The sequence below is a fragment of the Vanacampus margaritifer genome, chromosome 18 (assembly GCF_051991255.1).
Source record: "Vanacampus margaritifer isolate UIUO_Vmar chromosome 18, RoL_Vmar_1.0, whole genome shotgun sequence".
Classification (NCBI taxonomy): domain Eukaryota; kingdom Metazoa; phylum Chordata; class Actinopteri; order Syngnathiformes; family Syngnathidae; genus Vanacampus; species Vanacampus margaritifer.
In genome coordinates this window covers 17,315,565-17,328,526 of record NC_135449.1, presented here as the reverse complement: position 1 = coordinate 17,328,526, position 12,962 = coordinate 17,315,565, and the positions used below count along the sequence as shown (strand labels likewise).

General features: G+C 37.9%; 1 protein-coding gene across 7 annotated transcripts in view; it reads right to left on the bottom strand.

The window, feature by feature from the left end:
- The window catches only part of llgl2 (LLGL scribble cell polarity complex component 2), a 96,619-nt gene that overhangs the window by 68,233 nt on the left and 15,424 nt on the right, over window positions 1-12,962 (bottom strand). For 6 of the 7 annotated variants that reach the window (XM_077551478.1, XM_077551476.1, XM_077551475.1 and 3 more), the window contains exons 2-5: window positions 7,271-7,385; window positions 3,534-3,631; window positions 3,038-3,119; window positions 2,794-2,909 (exon numbers count right to left, since the gene is read on the bottom strand). In XM_077551478.1, coding sequence (XP_077407604.1) covers window positions 2,794-2,909; window positions 3,038-3,119; window positions 3,534-3,631; window positions 7,271-7,345 — 371 coding nt within the window. In that variant the 5' untranslated portion in view covers window positions 7,346-7,385. Of the gene's footprint in view, window positions 1-2,793; window positions 2,910-3,037; window positions 3,120-3,533; window positions 3,632-7,270; window positions 7,386-12,962 lie in introns of those variants that run through there. The other variant, XM_077551477.1, reaches the window with a different exon arrangement.

Below are 12,962 nucleotides of genomic sequence, written 5' to 3'. Positions count from 1 at the left end.
TACTCCTGCAAGCCTCTGGCCAATAGTTTTCAGACTAGATTCGGATTTGAAATTCCCACCATTCAAAAGCAGATGTGATGTCATGTACGCGAAAAAATGTGTGTTTAATTTTTCGGCCACAGATGGCAGCAACAATTCGATATGGAATTTCCAGCAGCTTTAAATATAAAATCATTTTAGGCTAGCCCTTACATCTGCCCAAGGGAATGCCAATAAAAATTAACTATGCATAACTTGGGCATTGTAAAATGTTGATTAATTTGAATTCTCTTTTCAAATAAATAAATTCAATGATGTGTACAATATGTACAATGTGATTTATATAAAGTTTTTATATCGATAAGTATTGAGTGTGAACTGCTATATTGTAGTGCAGAATTTTGGAGTTGTTTGATGTATTGGAAGATTAAGGTAACTGTCTTTGCTTTAGTAAGAAGTTGTATTCATCCTCAAATCCGTGAAATGCCTGTTACTCCTTTAAATGCCAAACACAGTTAGGCTACATAGCGTTTTTTTTTTGTTTGTTTGTTTTTTGTTTTTTTGTACATTATCTTGTGACGTGATGGTGTTATTAAGAGGTGGATTAGGTCACTTAAAAACCCACTGAAGGCTGAGGTCGAAAACTCACAACCTGCCACCGATGTCGCATTGTGGCCAAAGGCAGAATCCTGGTCGATTATTGTGCCTCTTGATGTTGTAAACAGTAAATCCTTGTTGTGGTGTACACCGCATGCCTGCGGTGGAAGAAGTGATACGTCGTCTATTATTTCTTCTTCTTATTTCTTCTTCTTTTGGTTGGCATATACTTTTGGTGCATTACTGCCACCTTTGTCTTAGCATCCTATAAAGAAGGTGGCCACTGGCGGTAATGCCTGATTACTACTAATTCTTCTATTTCTTCCATTACTTCTATTGTCTTTTGGCAGTTGGAAAATACTTTTGGGGCATTACCATTGGTGGAAAGAATGTAGTGTAATGCACAAAAACACGATCAAGGAACAGAAAATGTGGGTGCCAGTCTGAGCTCTAATTTTAACTCTTTGACTGCCAGACGTTTTCAGAAAAGGGATGCCTGGGTGCCAGCCGATTTAAGCATTTTGACTGATCTTTCAAGGTCCACAAAAAATTTTGTGTTTGGACTATGGAAACACACATACTACCAAATGAAAGATTGGACTCATCTTTCATCAGAAAAAAACGTTTGTTTCTACCTTATTCCGTTTTTCAGTAATCAACAATAGAAAATGGTTAGTTTCACCCAAATGCTCTGTTTTGAAACAAAATACGGAGAAATCAAGCTTTTTGTGAAACGATATTATTTCATGCACTCTAGTGAATTTGACACCTTTTTTTCTATGAATGATGCCACAAACACCTAAAAAGTGCTTTACTTCTGTAAAACACTACCACCAACAATGAAAAAGTGTTTTTTGATAGCAAAATACGTTTATTTACATTCAACAGTGTAACAATTTGACAAAACAATTTGGCAAACTATTTACAAATGTGTGCAACCATGGTACTATTTACAATTGTGTGGATGTTTCAAATACAGCTTTTCTTTTTGTAACACTCCCCTGCGTGCAAGGGGACGCAACAGGATTTGCACAACAGATTAGTTTCACTGCGATGCCCCCTTGGCGTGCAGACGCTACACTTTTTGCTGGCTTTTTTTTCCGGGGAATAGCAAGTATATACCGCAGAGTGTGTTTGGCCATGTTGCCATCAAGTCTACTCTCAGGATCATGATACAGTGACGTTACGGTGGTGTTACGTCTGGCTTCCTTATGTCCTTCAGTTCCTATACCGGGTGGTAAGAGATGTTCTGATCCATCTTATCCGCTCCATTCATGGTGGCATCGTAGTCCATAACCAGTGTCTTCTCCGTGATCAAACTGTACCCACTCCTCCGATGAATATGCATTGGACTTGGGGCACTCTTCGTCGTTCGATTGAACGTCCGCCTGTGCAGAAGTGCTCGGTTGTGCTCCGCGTTTTCCGCCGTTAGCATCGCTAGCCGGTGAGGCTTTATGACGTGATCATAGCCGCCGCGTCAACGCTTCCAACTTCGGGGTCAACCTCGGAGTCACCATCATCATCATCGTCGTCATCAATGTGCTCTTTAGCACTGGTTGATGCTGCTCTTCTTTGAAAAAAACGATCAAGCGTGAGCTGCTTGCCACCGGTCGCCATTTTCGCTTTCTCAGCCATTGTCCCCTCAACACTCTAGCTCCGCCTAACGTCTTGTACTCTTGCACGTCTTGGCGCTCCTCCGTAGGATTTTACTAAACGTTATTTAACGTTTTTGGCAGTCAAAGAGTTAATATATCGGTACAAGCCATACCTGGTTATAAGCAAAGCACAAGTCAAACTATGAAAACAAGTTCAAGTCATAGTCTGAAAAATATGGTAATTGTTTGGAGACCTAAAACTGTCAAAATCCTTAAAATTTCAGCCTCTCGTCAGTACATATTTTCATATTCTCTGTAGTCCTCCATGAAATTTACAAACATCTGCTTTAAATTTGGAAAACAATGATCAACATTTTTGTCCAAACGAGTAACTGAATCATTGTTTTGCTTATGAATTTTTTTTACTCAGTTTTAAATATGTTTCTCTATTTAACTAAAGGGCTGAAAATTATATATTGAGTTATTTATTTAAATCCGATTCATGTTCATCAATGCCTAAAGTTAACAAACTGCACTCCATCCATCCATCCATCCATTCCGCTATTATGTGAAGCGCTTATCTACAACGAGGGTTGCTGTGGACATATTTTTTTTATTTTACCCAGGTGGACCAGTAAGAGTGAAGCGTCCTATCTCCAGAAGCTCTGAAAGTCCTGTGTGGGCTCTCAAAGTCCACATGTGTAAACTGTTGTCGTCCAGCAGAGTCACCAGTTCAACCTAAACAAAATGTATTATACAACATACATCAAATATTATAATCATACAACAATATCCCAAACAGTGCTAACAGTTATTATTGTTAGATTATATACAACAACAAAAAGCTTCACTCCCTAAATCTGTACCTGGTGGGGTAAAAAGTGTACTTGTGTGACTGCGGCATTCTCATCATGTAGACCCATGAACTCCACACCCGGGGCTCCATACCTGTTCTTTGGTTATGGAAACACTAGACCACATTTACAGTTAATAACATCAAACAATCACAACTGTAAACCATTCTGCATAAGTCAACATAAACATAAAAATACAAATCAAACCACCAATTTGACCAGTTTGTGTTTTTACAGGCATGTCACTATACTATACTTTCACAACAGATTTATTAGACTTTTCGGGGAAAAGTCCTACAGATCTTGACTAGAGAAATGTGTTTTCAACATGTTTGGTCATGTTGGAAATTGCTCCTTGCGGGACCAATTTTGGTTATCTAATGTAGATCAACTTCAAATCACAAATGACAGTTTACAAGTTATAAAGCAATCTAGAGACACCATCTAAGTCCATTTCAAATATACCCTATAACACCTTTTTCAGTCGAAATTTCAATAAAAAGGATGCAATTTGATGGCTCCTGAACGGGTACCAATGGCTAGCAGCTGCAAAGAAGGACTGTAGCCCAGGGCACTGGGCTGGTGGGGGAAGCCATGCTCCACAGTCTAGATACAAGAGAGTGGAGACACAAGTAAAGGGTGAGATGAGCAGTGACAGTTTAAACTAACTTTTGAAAGTCTGAAAATAAATGGTTGAAAAAAACCCTCTCTCTAGTCAGATCAGTCAATACCAACCTTCATTAAGCCAAAGCACATATTATAGAAGTTTAAAAAAATATCACGCCACACCATCAAACAAAAATGTCACAAAAAGTAAATACATACGTCAGTTATATAATTTCGAACATCATAAAGGAGGGAGACATAGAAAACAGGCTGGATAGTGGCTCTCGAGGACCACACTTGGCCACCACTGCACTACAAACTCGCACCCATCGACGGGAACGTGCAATTGAGGGGCAAAAGGGTCTATGTGCAAGCATTGGTACACAGCCTATATGTCGCAAACAGTAACCGAAAAACAGCGTAGGTGTGTGACATACGAAAGTCTGAAGTCCGGCCTCCTTCGTGGCATATACCCCATTGGTAGTCCATGAGTCTGAGCAAACAAATATTACATGCGAGGTTCCATAAGGCTCCATTCTTGGACCACTTCTATTTAATATCTACATGCTGTCGCTTGCCCAAATTATGGAACATCACATCGCTTATCATACTTATGCAGACAGGCAACTTTACATTTCAGTGTCATCCCATGACTATAGTCCCTTACACTTTCATTAATAAAGTGTATTCATCAAATCAATGAGTGGATGGACCAGAATTTTCTCTAGCTAATTTCAGACAAGACTAGAGATGTAACGATAATGGCAATATTGTGATATTGCGATATTAAAGCTGCCACAATATATCGTTGTCATCATGTCACGATATTAAAAGCAGCATCTGTTAAAAAAAGTGAGGTTGATTTCGATTTGTGCAGTTCTAGCACCCTCTGGTTGCTACTTTTTTTTTGTGAAGTTTAATTTTCACAAGGCATATTTTGGTTATTCTATGTTTAAAATCTATGCTAATGATCAGATGAAGGGGAACGTAATATGCTTGTGAACAGAGCCAATATGTGGCGGAACTCAATGTGTGCGTGCATTAGCAAGTAAGTGCCTCAATATTAAGGGTTTGTAGGTTGTTTATATGCGTTGTGTACAAATGCACAATATTCTGTGTGTTTTTTTAGTATGAGCTCATTTTTTACAATATTTAGGGCTTAAAGTTAAAAAAAATCCTGAGCCTAAATTTTTTTCCGGGGAGCAATGGTGCAGTGTCCAATGTGCCGATTCGTTGCTAGACCAACATCAAGCCATTACCATTTGATTTGTCGCCGTGGTTGCACTGGGCATTTGGGAAACTCATGAAATTCCCGATGGACAATCCTCCCCAAGCGTGAGGTCATCTCTTTCATTATCTATTTATATTTCGCATAAGTACATTATAGCACTGCGAGTTGCAGTCCCCCTAGTGCTGCAGCTATCGAATACTTTGGTATTCAAATATCCTATGGAAAATTCTATTGAATAATCAGGTATTTGGATAAAAATAATATTTTCGCGTGGTGAAAGAAGAATTATGAGTAAAGAAGACATAAATAATATATTTCCACTTACTAATGATCAACCAACTTTCATTTCTAGATAATCCTAACCCTAACCTTTTTTTCTTTTTCTTTTTTTAAACTTAAATTTAAATTATTTTCTTCTCGAGAAAGTTAGGGAGATTATAGAGAATGAAATGACCATCCATTAAATATTAAGCAACGTCTCTACCCACCCTTAAAACACATCTTTGTTCTTTGGAGTTCGACTCGGCATTAGACTCATCATTGTTTCAATGTTTTACGGTGCCTGCTGTATTTTGTTATTAATTTATTTACTTTATTTACTTACCTACTTGTGTTATTTTATTGACTTATGAATGAAGATAATTATTAATTTATTTGGTGTTATTTCTGTTTTACCCGTCTTTATTCCATGACTGATTTTTACTCCATGTACAGCACTTTGCATGAAATGAAATTTCGAGTTGAGTAGTTTTTGGTCTGTGAGACAAAGTGACGTCAGAACCACAGTTGTGATTTTGCCGACCGTCAACTGCACAATTGAGTGAGCACGATTTATTAAACTGATCTCTAAGAACGGCAACTGTGTCCGGCTGTCAACATCAAAGTGTGCAAATCGTCCCGTCGATTAGACTTTGAAAAATAGTCTGATAGCTACAGCCGCTAGCCGTACACTGTATATGCCCGAAACACTGGCAACAGGCACCGTGCAATACAATGTCAGCGTAATTAATTCTTCTTTTAGAGCCCTTAATTTCCGATCGAACGTGACTTCTGTACGAAGTTGTTTGTTGACTTTGCTCGCAATAGTTAACAACAGCAATAAGAACGGCAGGTAACTGCAACGTTCCGAAGGATGAGTCAAGTCATCCGTTGCGCCGCAACTGGCAAAAACGCTCCCGGGAAACACTTCAAAATAAAAGCGTTTCTTGGCATTGCGCTCCACATATTACTTTGAATAGGAAGGTTTATTTTGAAGATGGCCTTCTCTCCACATTGGCGGTGTTTTGCCATACTATACAATATTCCCCACATGTAAACGGTTTATGCTGGATTTGTCAGTGCTGGTGGCTCCTACGCCGGACATCTGGCACCGTGCCGGAGTACTTTAAGCCCTGAATATAGTGACCTTTTTTTGTATCGCCAACCTGCCCACAATATTGTGATAATTATTGTATCGTGACCATAATATCTTGATATCGTATTATGATATTTGGATATTGTTACATCCGTAGACAAGACAGAAGCGTTTTTGGCCTAAAAAAATAACCCTAGGTAACCCTAGCCCTTTGATACTCTTTTGTGATTAAGGGCTATATAAACTGACTAGACTTGACTTGACTAACCCTAAGGTAACTAGCTTGTTACCGAAAACAAACACGGAAACGAGCTTGTGACCTGCCGGTTGAATAGAAGCACCTGTGGCAAAAGCCAATCTGTGGCAGGGTTTTTACTTTCCGGACCAGGATTCTCCACCTCTGACTAAATGTGTATTTTGTTGTTGTTGCTTGTTTGCTGAAATACGGATGGCACCTACTTCTGGATTCAAATTCCTTGTGCTGTCAACATACTTGGCCAATAAAGATGATTCTGATCCTGAATAGAAGACTTGGCAGCTGGACTTGACGCATAGCCACCATTTACAAGCCACGGCAAGACTACACTGCCTGAAAGATGTCAACGCCAAAAAGTAAGCAGAACTGAATTGGGTTTTGGCTGCATAGATTAATGTTAGCTTTGTATAAGCGCCACGTTTGATTACTCGTAGAAGTTAACAACATTGTGGGGGTTGAAACTGTGTTCGTCTGCTGCATGTGCATTCTAAGACTGCTACACTAATTGACAAGTTCATAAAGTGTAGTGTATGAAGTGTTCCCTTCTTGAGGAAAAATTTTTTTTTTATGTTTACGGGCGCTCACTTATTTTCACTATGGGCTGCTTTGTTTGTTCAACCTCGATGTAAATATCACACAATTTAAAGGTTCTCTCTGAAACAAGCTGGGATTTTTTTTATAGTAGCAGGTAGGACATATTCATAATGCCACTTTTAATTTTTCCTCGTGCACTACAGATTAAATGCAAGAAGCTTAATATGTTTTTTGAACAATTTGTGTGTGCACATTGTTACTTGCCTTGTTAAACTGGAAGAGTTCCTGTTTCAGTCTATCTCTATGGGACTCTTGGCCATGTCGCTTGAACCTTTTCATCCTGGCTTAACAGTGTGGAGCCTTCAGCTCCACTTACACACTATTAAAAGGAGAAAAAAAACAGTTCAGTTCAGTTCACTATACTTATTGTAGCTATACACTGAAGTGTAGACCAATTTATTTTTGTGTCATACTGGAAACATTTGGACATTCGACAACAAAAGATGACTATGAGACAAGAGATCAAAATTTTAGCTTTTATTTTCAGGTATTGTAATTCGAGGGACTGAGCAATGCAGTAAAGAACCAAAGCTAATTGGCATCCTGCTAGAAATGTATAGTTGTCTATATTAATAGGTGAACCTATAATAAAACCACACACTAATATAATCCCAAACTAATTTAATATTGTCTAAATCACCTTAGAACAATTGTTTAAAATAAATAGCTGATAGATTTGAATCGGAAAAAAAGCACCCCAAAGCTTGTGCATGTACAGCAAAGACACTGGGCATCGCTGTCCTGTGCAAACCACCTAATGTCCATTTTTTTACATGTTTACGTTTATGGGATGAAACTGAATGCAAACATCCCCCCCCCCCCCACCAAAATTTTTTTTTAAGAAAAAAGGAAAATGTTTTTACAGGACAGCGACGTTACGCTCCTAGAACACACACAGAGCATATCTTGCTGCAACAACATTAAAGGAATACTCCGTTTTGATAGTTACAGTGAGGAAAATAAGTATTTGAACACCCTGCGATTTTGCAAAAGTTTTCCCACTTTGAAATCATGTGAAATGTTCCTCATAGGTGCATATCCACTGTGAGAGCACAATCTAAAATAATAAATCCAAAAATCGCGTTGTATGATTTTTGAAGAATTTATTTGGCAATTTATTTTATGTGCCATGACATCTTGGCGTATTACCAATAGTAACCTTTAAAACAATGGTCTTGAGCTCATTGAGCAGCTTCTCCTGTGTAGTTCTGGGCTGATTCCTGGCCTTTCTTAGCATCACTTATACCCCACGAATTTGAAATCTTGCATGGAGCCCCAGTCCAAGGGAGGTTGACAGTCAATTTATCATTACCCTATTCTATTTTCTAGCGATTGCTCCAACAGTTGATCTTTTTCCACCAAGCTGTTTGGCAATTGCCCGTAATCCCATTTCACCCTTGTGGAGAGATCTACCATTTTGGCCTTTGTGTCTTTTGACAGCGATGTTAGCAGTAGTCTGACAAATTGTGTGGTGCATGTGTTTTTATGCACCTAACAACCTCAAAAAGGTGCTGCTAAGTTAAATTAATAAGTGGATCGGAGGTGGATTTTTAGAAGGCACAGTAACAGGTCTTTGAGGGCCAGAATTCTTGCAGATTTTTTTTCCAGCACTAACGTAAAAATTAATTCTTTAAAAATCATACAGTGTGATTTTTCAGATTTTTTATTTTAGATTGTGACTCCCACAGTGGACATGCACCTATGAGGAAAATTACAGACCCCTCCATGATTACAAAGTGGGAGAATTTGCAAAATCGTACAGTGTTCAAATACTTATTTTCCTCACTGTATGTCTTTTCGATCATTTTCATACTGGGTCAACATGATTAATATCTTTAATGTGTCTGGATGTCCAGTGGCTGGCTTCCAGCTTTTAACATTGTAGCTTAGCAAAAATCATTGCGGTGGATAGGAGTCAGTAGCATACTTGGTAGAAGTGAACAAAATAAACCTTACCCTGAAGCTGTCGTTTTAATTATTTATTTATTTATTACATTAATTCTAAAAACAGGAGTCCCCTTAACTAGTTTCAGAAGAAAAAAACGCCAGCTTCAGGGTTTCTGTAAGGTTTATTTTGTTTACTTTTTTACCGAGTAGGCTTATGCTACAGACATCTATCCACTGCAATGATAATCGCTAAACTAAGCCGCGTTGTCTCACTATGAAAATTATGTGTGTGGTTCGTTTTCATTTGATCTCTGAATTATAGTATAAATTTCACCTAAGTTTGCTGGAAACCTAAAAATGATCTCCCCCTTTCACCACTGGCTGGGTTAGGGTCAGCTGTTGACATCAGCGGGTATGTTGGGGTCTCCTGTCTGCTTGAGTTATCATTAGAAATGGTCAGTGGTGAATGCAAAGAACAAGAAAAGTAGCCGTAAAAAAAACTAAAGTAAAACCAAAAAAACAGTTTGATCTTTAGTCTAGGGCTGCGTAATAAATAAAATTAACACAATTGATCATCATTTTAAAAATTTTATTGTTGAAAATTTGCTAAATCGTGAAATTGAGGTGCATATAAATAAAAACACTTTTGTCTTCTGGATTATTAAAAGCTGTTGTTCTTATGTTCTGTTGCATCCAAATATTATTAGGAGTTGTAATTTTGCACAAGTGCCAGAATGCCAGATGGGTGCTTTACAAGATGTGTATACAATAGCTACCAAATACTTACTTGTGGTATTTAAGCACAAATTACTGTATGAATGTTAAATTTACGTTAAAACTGATTTAGAATCAGACTGTTGACTGAACTTTTTGCACAGGAATTCATTTGGAATAAATGAAACCATAAATGTTTGTTGGGTTGATTAGATTAAAATCGATTAAGTCAAGTCATCTTTATTGTGGGAATGCTGGAAGCTGTTGTTTCTAACCTTTATTATTATTGCCCGCTGACGTCACCAGTTGCTTGGATAAAAGATGTCAGCACTCTGGTGAAAGTCAAAATACTTTATAGTTTTCCAGCAAACCAAAATTAATGTTCTATTTCAGAGCTATATCTAACCAAATCTGAAATGCAAATTAACCTCACTCATAATTGACTAGTGATTCATGTCCTCTCTAATATTGGGACTGATATGTGCATATACTGGTGCAAGACAATGATAGTGAATAAGGACTCTAAATAAACTTAATATTGGAATATTGTTTTAATTTGTCATCCTTCCGGACATTGACATGGCTGACACAGAGGCCTTTTATTAAAAATGTATTCTCCAGTGACGTGATGTGCTTGTAACATATTTGTGACCGTTTTATATCAAGACACTTCCAATTCATGTTGCAGGACACTGAGAACATGGCATTTTACCAGCTGATGATGGCCATTACTGTGACCAGAGCTTCTACAAGCAACAAGGCATTGTAGGAGTTGTCATTAAAGGCATGGAAGTCATCACAGGACAGAAATGTTGCCAAAGCATGTTCTGTCCTCCTTGTCTTGACCTATGGATTACCCCACTCACATGAAGTACACATTTGAGGTTTTCCCCCAAAAATTTACGGAACTGGATGACGCAAAGCTCTCAAACAAAGTACAGTCCCTCAAGAGCAAACTTCTGGCTTAAACAGGTTTCTATTTATTTATTTGTTTGTTTATTTATATGCTACACAAGTGTTTTTGCAGTGTTTGAAAATTGTTAAATGTTTGCATGTTGTTAGCAGTGATTTGGAATGTATGCAAATATATATTTTATTTTATTACTGTTAATGGATTGTGCAATTTTTTTTTAATATATAAATTATTGTAGTTTCAAGTCAAAACTGTTATGGCTGGAAAGAGAATAGTTGTTCCCACTGTTTTTGCTATATAATGTGTGAAAGAATGTTTAATAAAAGTTATTTAACTGTCATGGTATTTTGTATTATGTGCTTTCTGGGACATAATTACGTGAGAAAATATATATATTTAGATTTAATTGTATAGATTAAATTTTAATCAATTCATGTAAATGATTATTACTCAATTATATATCATTCATATAAGTAATTAAATTATGTTTCATTAGTACTATTTACACATTTAGAATGTATATAATTTTCATATCAACTCAATATTTTTCTTTAGGTTTTAATCAATTCCTTTATGGTTTTCTATTCAAAAGCTACTCATATTAAATGTATAATTATTAAAGGTCTCATTTAACTCTGACTGCCATGGACGTTAAAAGACGTCAAGTAAAAACCTACGGAGGGCCGCCAATGACGTTAAAAGACGTCATCCAATTTTTATTTTTTATATATTTTTTTTTAAACGGGTGCAGGAAAGCCTTGGCCAGCTATGGTGAAAGTTTCAAGCAGATCTAGTTGGCCTAATGACTATTTTTGGCCCCTAGATGGCAGCAATGACTCTCTTTTGACAAGATTGGGTAGGTGTCAGTAGAAGACGTGAGGTGGAGCTAGAGGGGACAATGGCTGGGGAAGGGAAGAGAACATGGCGACCGGTTGCAAGCAGCTCACACTCGAGCAGTTTTTTTCAAAGACGAAAAGCATCGACCAACGCTAAAGAGCACATTGATGACGACGATGATCATCATCGATGATGATGATGGTGACTCCGAGGTTGGAAGCATTGACACGGCAGTAGAAGACGTGAGGCGGAGCTAGATGGCTGTAGAAGCGAACAATGGCGACCGGTTGCAAGCAGCTCACACATGGGAATTTTTTTTCAAAGATGAAAGGCATCGACCAACGCTAAAGAGCACATTGATGACGACGATGATCATCATCGATGATAATGATTGTGACTCCGAGGTTGACGCTGAAGTTGCAAGCGTTGACGCGGCGGCTATGACGACGTCATAAAGGTTCACCGGCTAGCGATGCTAACACCGGAAAACGCGGAGCACAACTGAGCACGCTCAGGCGGACGTTCAATCGGACGACGAAGAGTGCCCCAAGTCCAATGCATATTCATCGGAGGAGTGGGTACAGTCTGCTACTTACTATTCCCCGGAAAAAAAGGCCGTCAAGAAAGTGTAACGTCTGCACGCGAAAGGAGCCATCGCAAGTGAAACTAATCTGTTGTGCAAATCCTGCTGCGTCTCCTTGCACGCATGGGAGCGTTACAAAAAGAAAAACTGTATTTGAAACATCCACATAATTGTAAATAGTACCACAGTTGCACACATTTGTAAATAGTTTGCGAAATTGTTTTGTCAAATTGTTACACTGTTGAATGGAAATAAACGTATTTTGCAAACAAAAAACACTTTTTCATTGTTGGTGATAGCGTTTTACAGAAGTGAAGCACTATTTAGGTGTTTGTGGCATGATTCATGGACAAAAAGAAGTGTACAATTCACTAGAGTGCATGAAATAACATCGTTTCACAAAAAGCTCTTTTTCTCCGCTTTTTGTTTCAAAACAGAGCATTTCGGTGAAACTAACCATTTTCTATTGTTGATTACTGAAGAACGGAATAAGGTAGAAACAAACTTTTTTTTTTCTGATGAAAGATGAGAGGTCAATTGGTAGTATGTGTGTTTCCATAGTCCAAACACAACATTTTCTGTGGACTTTGAAAGATCAGTCAAAATGCTTAAATTGGCTGGCACTGGCGACATCCCGTTTCTGAAAACGTCTGGCAGTCAAAGAGTTAATTAACACTTAGTACCAAACATAGTGAAATTTAATTATTAATATTGATTGTAATCTGTTGCCTCATTTTAATTGAGTAAATGTGACGTTTTTTCTGTTACAGTGTATGGAGTATATTGCATGTTCGAGAAAAAAAATAGTGTTGTTCCCATACCGATACCAATATTGGGAGAGGCACAGTTACTGCATTAAAACAGTGGTATCGGCATTGGCAAGTACTAACAAGTAACATGCTGATACTATTATTTCCAACGCTAATATAGGACTTTGGATGCAGCGGCATGTGTTCACTGCA